The 7,670-nt window shown below is 43.9% G+C and overlaps 1 protein-coding gene across 1 annotated transcript in view; it reads right to left on the minus strand.

The window, feature by feature from the left end:
* The window catches only part of LOC109637989 (rho GTPase-activating protein 20-like), a 46,292-nt gene extending 39,221 nt beyond the window's left edge, over window positions 1-7,071 (minus strand). Inside the window, exon 1 of the mRNA XM_069533062.1 lies at window positions 6,834-7,071. Coding sequence (XP_069389163.1) covers window positions 6,834-6,950 — 117 coding nt within the window. The 5' untranslated portion in view covers window positions 6,951-7,071. The remainder of the gene's footprint in view (window positions 1-6,833) is intronic.
* Between the last annotated feature and the right edge of the window lie 599 nt (window positions 7,072-7,670).

The following is a 7,670-nucleotide window of genomic DNA, read 5'->3' on the forward strand; positions in this document are numbered from 1 at the left end:
CTAACCTCAAAAACTTAATTTAACTGTGAGCTTCTCTTGAGCCAGTCCGGGTTGTTTTTATGCCTCATCCTCACCAAACCTTTTCCATAACATTGTGACGACACAAAAAGATTAGTTCATTATATTCCACTGTGAGTTTCATGTGTTTTATGTGGAGCGTGTCTCAGAGAACACTCCTGGGTGTCCGATGAGAGGGTCGTACGTGTGTGTGTGTTCAATAAGCCATTAAAGTCTGCGTTGCCATAGCGCAGTATGGGCTGCTGTCGAGGAGAAAAGTGGCATCACATCACGAGGCCTGGGTTAAAAATAACCCAGATGCTATCGATGAACTTGGTGGTTGGTCTCCGTTTTCATAATCTCTCTTTTGTCTTTCTTATTCTCTCTCTCCGTCTCTTCAAACCGCCCTTCAGCTCTCTCAGATATCATGTGGCTAACACAATCTTCTCTGCCTCCATATCCACATCTGAAAACCTTATCTGCTGCAAAGTGCTCTGCAAGATAAACTTCACTTTGGTCGTGGTAACTGGGTAACAGAGCAATATGTGGTTTGTTCATTTTGATGCATAAGTGATTTTGCAAACATTTACATTTTAAATTATGGTCAAATGTTGAAGAAAAGATAAGATGAAATGCTTGGTACCATGACTTATCTTTTCTGCAGCTACATTGCAGAACATCTCTTGTACCATCAGTGTTCTCTTAAGCCTCTCAGTCAGCAGAACAATAACCACTAGATGTATCTGAAGCAACAGGCACGAACAATCAGACACAAATCATATCAGCAGCCGCTGTGTCTCCACAGCCATGAGGGTTAGTGACATTAAATGAGATGCTATCCGTCCCATCGAGACAAAGATTGGACGCAGGACTTTGGTTAAGTCAAACCATTATGAGAAACAGGAAGATGAATATAATATCAGACCACATGTCACGCTCTCCTGCACAGTGTGATGTACAATTTGAGATCGATTTTTCAGAACAAGAGGAGAGAGAGATGATTACCTCTGCAGACGAGCTTATGTTTTCATTTGTTTGCTTGTTTGTTCGCAGGATTACTCAAAATGCTACTGGACCGATTTCCATTTTCTGTTGAGGGATGATCTGAGGAAGAACCAATTAAATCCTGTAGTGGATGTGGATAAATAATAAATGAATGGATCCATAAATAGGTTTTCTGGATATTTTAAGTCTGAAATGGGGAGAGAGGCTGGGGAAGACATTCAGCAAAGGACCAGGTCAGAACAAACCTGCAGCTGCTGGAGGAAACAAGCAAAATTGTTTTGGCCCACATCTGGGCCACATGTTAGCCGTAACAATACCACATGTGAACCAAAGGTACCAAAGGTTGTCCTTATTTCATTTGGGCCAGAAATCATCACTGCATGTTTGCCGAACAGGGCCCTTATTTGTTTCGGGATACATTTTACAAGTGGACCACTTTAGACTTATTAGGTTGAATGTGAAATCTGCAAGGCACTCAGCACATTGACCAGGTGATCATTACCAAACTAATGTTGATTTAAAAGGGAAAAAACTGCTTTAGGCCAACGAGCGTCAACAGTTTTCCAACATCAGCTGCAGCTGCTTGTCCTCCACATTTTGCCAACAGACACACGAGTTGTGCGTTTGATTCTTTTGTAAATGTAAGAGATCTGTTCGGTTTGTTATCCTAACATGTTAAAGTCTGAAACTACAGAGAAAAGCTTTGCAATGTCCAAGTCCACAATAAAAATTGACGACCGTCCAATTTCCAAAACTTAAATTTCCATCGACAGGTCATGAAATTCTTACTGATGAATAACACTCCCCATTTTGATTTCTCTCTACTCTTCTCCATGTGTGTTCGTTGTGTTCTTTGCTCAGCCTCGACTGCAGAACTTGTTACTGCTTCCTTGAATATGCTTCACTCTTTTCACACTGTATACGTGTTTGTCTTCAAACAGCATGGAAGGAAAATAGACCCAAACATGTTTTTACACTAGGTCTCCCAAATAATCACCCAACTTAATGACCAAATTACTTCACAGATGGTTTACGAGTGCACACACACACACACACACACACACACACACACACACACACACAGCTCTCAGTCTCTCTCTCTCTCTCTCTGAAGATCAGCTGCTGATTGGACGACAGTTGTGTTTTGTGCAGTTGCAATGGAAACACAGTGGGTGAAGTTGTTTGGCCACAGGTTCGCGCTCCTTCGTCACAAGTCCATGGCAACAAATTACAGTCATGTGACACATGGTGGTTGTTGCGATGGAACAGGTGATCCCTTCAGGTACTGTAGGTAAAGGGGGATTCTGTCTATGTTGTTCAGGCAGTGTGTTCAAACATGCAGCAGCAGAGGGAGCTACTTCTCTCACTGAAGTTTATCGGAGCGGCGCCAAGTTCTGCCAGATGCCATCTCATCAAAACCTTTATCCTTTTTTCTCCTTGTTTCCTATCCTACATTCCTTCCATCTCAAATCCTTTCCTCCCTCTGGAAGACTAAACTTTTCTCTTCTCTTTACCCTGATAGCCATTCTCCCTTACTTCTCCTCAACCTAATCCCTCCCTTTCACAGCTGGCCTAATACCTCCTGCCGCCACCCTGATGCCTCGAACTTCACAACCTGCAGTGTCAGACCGCCGTCTGAAGCTGAAGAGACATAATGCCTCCTGACGTTGAATCCCTTGCTCTTGTTTCTTTGGGGAAGCAAAGCTCTGCTGGTGACGTGTAAAGAGGCCTCTTTTTTAAAGCAAAATGGCCACCCATGAAGAACACTTGATCAGGAAATAGAGTGATGGATACAAAATTGATGGTTAATTGGTAAATAATCTCACCTCAAGCAAGTCGTGTCACATATCTAACGAGTCCTTATATCCCAGTCATCCGAAATTAAAGGTGATCAAGTGTCTGGTCTTTTAGTCTTCAAGTCATTTGGGGCAAATCTTAAACTTGCAAGAACAATTATTATCTTCATCAAGGAGGTTATGTTTTCACTCTGTTTATTAGCAGTATTACACAAAAGCGACTGGACAGTTGGTAAATTTGTTTTGTCTTTGTTGGGATTCCCCTTCAAACCGGGACACACTGAGGAGATACCCCCGAAGGATTCTTTCTCACACACACACACACACACACACACACACACACAGACACTGTACATGCATTGAATCAGTTACGTGAAAACAATCGCTTCATATAACATGATCATTGACCCTGTGAACCCGCACACAGAGCTGCATACACAGGCACCATACATGTCTAAATACATATACAGTGTAAGAGCCCGGCCTGACTTGTTATGACTCAGGGGCAGTAATGATATACCTGGAAGAGTCAGGAGATAACTTTAATGATTCGCTGAACTTCTGAACTCTCACTGTGAGCGTATATGTTTCTGTGCACATGTATAGCTGATATAGTATCAGACACTGGGCTGTGTTGAACACACACAGGCCGTCATTCTCTCTCCACACACGCTGACCTCTGAGTCGCTTCTTCATGGTTCGTCCGCTCAAATATGTTGATGGTTTGAAGTTAGTGAGGAAATCTATTCAAAGGATCAGACACACCAGTGTATTTTCAAGTGATAGCTCCGTCACAATGAATCGATGAATCATGTAACAGGAACCAGAAAAGTTTTCAGGGACTTACAGAGAAATATTTCCACTCAACAAAAACCCCCTGGCCAGGTAGTCTACGAAAGGACAGGAACATTTTGGGTTGGGTTCGTCACACAGTACATTCGTGTGCTCCAGCGTTTCCTTTCAACAGCTCAGTCTCGTGGATAAATAGTAAAACATTTTGAATGTTTCAAATACAGAGTTCATACAAGGGCAATGATCCCATTTGCAAATCAATATATCATAAAGTAGTGATGCTCGATCAATCGTTTTGTCATCGTTTCGTTTTCTGCTTTACTGCTGCCTGGTGGACTGGAGTGGAACAGCTTGTACGTCTGCAGGCTAGTTTACCTAATCTGCAGTGGAAACGCAGGCAAACATGGGGCTGCAGGAACCTTTTACTTCTTTAATAAAGTTCTTTTTAATACATTGTACTACATATATTTTTACATTGCTGTTTTAAGGGGGGGTGTACAGTGCAACAGCAGCCTGGTTTTGAACAAAGAGCCAGCAGCAGTTTCACTCCACACAAAAGCAGCATTCCTCTGAGTCTGTCCGGTCTGTGGGCCGCCTCACGTGAAGCCACCTGACTTCCTACTGTACACAAACACTCACATTTACACCTCTCTCACTCTATAAATCCAGATTTTACCGTGTGTGTGCGCGTAGCCCGGCCAAAGATACAGAATACAGACCACAAAAGAAGAAGTGTAGTTTTTGAAAGAAGAACTGCAGCACATGACTATTCTGACATTGACGTTCTTTATACTGCATGGCATTAAAATGAATGAGCATCACACGACCTAATGCGGAGAAAGAACTCAAATTCAAGTCGTTTAGTAAAATGCAAACCACCATGGAGGTTTGTCATGTTCAGGGTTGGTGGAGGCTGAGACGCAGTCGTGAATAACGTCCAAATGTGATGACAAAACAGAGACAGTCAGTGTTTCTTCCTGCAGGAATTCAGATTGACAAAGTTGGACATCTGCCTCGCTGCTCTCTGAGCCGTGTCAGTTCGCTGCTGCCAGCGCTGATCTCGAACAGACCTTCTTCACAAGCAGCTGAGCTGGAGACAGTATCTGTTTCCCCCGCCTGCTGAAACATGCCCCAACACCATCAGGTAACACTTTGTTGTGATCGTCAACTGTCGACAATGATCAGGTTCAGCTGCGTATCACATGTTTATAATGAAGACTTTCAACAATGTTTTCAGTCAACTATCAGATTCTCTGCATATTGAATACTCTGTAATTTACAGCAACACCTGCTCCGTTTTCTACTCGTGCATTTTTGGTCGACTGTCGACGGCCTTGCACAGACACACTCATCAAATTGCATGTAAAGCTCTGTCTGTACAGTGAGTTCTTGTATGACAAGCCCCTCTGGACAGAATCACCAAACGCAAAGTGTGATAGTGTTTTAAAACTAAAATGATCTCCATCCTGATGAGCAACTCGCTCCGCTTTACAAGAAATCTCTGTCCATGCGAACACACGTGACCGTTCACGTACACTGGGCATGAGCATGCTGGTAAATCATAGTCTGTCTACAAAGATGGACGACATGACTCGCTGTAGTATAGCTCATAAACCTCACCTCCTCCGTGTTAGCAGATGGCACATGGACAAAACTAAAATGTCTGTCATTCTAGGTAGTTCATATCACACTGATGTTTCCCCATAAGTTTGGTTTTAATTAAGTTATTTGATGATATAAATGTAATGATAAAATAAATACCCTCAGGACACTGAGCACTGCCCCATCCCCTCATCATGACTGCACCTACTCTGGCTCCAAATCACGCCATTGGCACAAGATGGCAGTGTTCTTTTGCAGCGTGTTTTGACTTTATTTCTGGATAGTGGGGGGGAGAGGGGATGCGTCGTCCATCTTTATTTACAGTCTAAACATGGAGCAGGTTGTCTGCCCTGCAGCTTGGTGCTTAGTTACAGAAAATACTACGAAGAAGAAGCAATTATGAAAAGCAAGATGAGGGATTTAGGTGAAACCGTCACCTTTCCAAACATAACCAATTCTGCCCGTTTATACCAAAAACGCAGCCCTGGAGTTTTCAAACTAAAATGGGGCCAGCAGCATTTCCAAACATGTTCATGTTAGCGGCCCAGAAACAGAAATAAAGTGATGTGTTATAGATCTAAAGCTTTGCAATGTGGATGTCGAAGGTCTTTTCAAATGGAAAGTCCTTCTTCACCAGTGTATCACCACAGTGAGGAGTAATAAAATGTTGGTCTGATGTTGAACAAACATAGAACTTCAGATCCATCCAACATCATCAAGCATGCTGCAAGAACACTCAACAAAAGTTAGGAACTGTTGCAAGAGTTTGTGGTCATTAACCCAGAGTGTAGCTGAGAAATAAACTCCCACCAGGTTCAGCTTTTCTGCAGCAGTTTGAGCATCTGGCTGAATGAGCCAGACCCTCCTCGAACAGCTCAGCTCCTTCCAATCACACACAAATCTCTTCAGGTCTGCCGGCTTTAACTGAGCCACAGAGAAGTGGTTACAACAACAGTTCAACTTATCCCTCTAAATATCATAGACACTATGTGCACTTTATTGAATTGTGGAGATGTGTATCAGCATGAAAACACACAAAGACCCAGGTTATGAAGGAAAGCTTAAGCACACATTTTGAACTGTTTTTCAACCTGGGCTCCAATTATGGCGTTAACTTTTTTTCCTTTCTCTTGTAACGTCTGATTTGAAAAGCTGTGTGGACATAAATTTGTGTTCCTGCTTTGAATAGTTGGGGCCGGGCAACAATTCAACATTATCAGACGTCAGTCTAACTGGACTTTATGTTGCTTTATGAAAATTGTGTTTGTCAGTATTTGATTTCTTATTAGTTTTGATTAAAGTTCGGTGCATCAGAACTATTCACTGTGAGCATCATAAACTATTCCCACTGTGGACATGAGCTGCTTCATTCATTTCTATGATTCAGAACCAGGCGGTGTGACGCTCCAGGCTGTTTTCTCCGCTCCGAGATGCAACAAGTGTGAAAACACATTCTTGGTGTGCTCCTGTGAAGAGAGCTGTGAAATTTCCTAACATTCTCTCACTTCCCGCACAAAAATACAACATTTTCCAGTCTGGTGTGTGTCCTACATTTCTCATATTCCACAGATCAGAAGCAGAAAACCTCCTTCTCAACCTCAATAATGGCAACTGTGAAACAAATGATTCAAGACAACTTACTCTGACTGTGTAAAACTCCACACAGCTCCCAGCCCTGCTCCTGGCTGTGTCCCTTTGCTCGTCCTCCATCCCCACTAACATCTCCATGTCTGAAAACCTCCTTCCTCCTGCCGGCATCGTGCAGGACTCAGAGTGTACGAGTCAGACGTCTGTGCTGACAGCTACTGACATCAGATTTGACACTTTGGCCCTGTTGAATTTCAGTGCATGCTTTAGATCCAGTGTGTCTCCTCCTCTTCTTCCTCAGGAACCTCTTCCTTCACACCTGTTGCTCTGTGGAGGCATCAGGCAAAGGAGTTTAATTCAGACAGAGACAATTTATCCAGTCAGACACCACAGATTGCATGGACGCCCGTGTCCTCTCTGCCCCTCTGCTCCTGCCTGTCTGGCTGGCAGGGTGTTTGGTCCTGGCCAAGCGGTCATCCCCACCCCCTGCCTCCCTCTCCCCCCCCGGTCATTCTACGCCCGGACAAGCCCGTCTGGTCCCATTGGCCAGTCAGGTGGAAGGGGGGAAAACAGGGGGAGGGGCTGAGGCAAAAAAGAGGAGGAGGAGGTGAGGTGGGGGGGGGGGGGGGTAAATGAATGGGGTGTTATACATGCAGGAAGGCTGGCAGCATCCTCCAAACTGTCACAGAAGGGGTGGGAGGCAGTGGTGATCAATGGGATCCTCAGTGAGGGGGAGAACTTTACAGTTTTTACAGTTCACAGGGACAAAAATAAGTTATTCCTCAGAATTTTATTTTATTTTCAGCACCTCCTCCTCTCACACTGTTGAGATGTCAACAAGAGAGGAAGGGGAGACGGAGGCCGGCGGAGGATCATTAGCCTGGACTCTGA

Source organism: Paralichthys olivaceus, chromosome 10, assembly GCF_024713975.1.
Source record: "Paralichthys olivaceus isolate ysfri-2021 chromosome 10, ASM2471397v2, whole genome shotgun sequence".
Lineage (NCBI taxonomy): Eukaryota > Metazoa > Chordata > Actinopteri > Pleuronectiformes > Paralichthyidae > Paralichthys > Paralichthys olivaceus.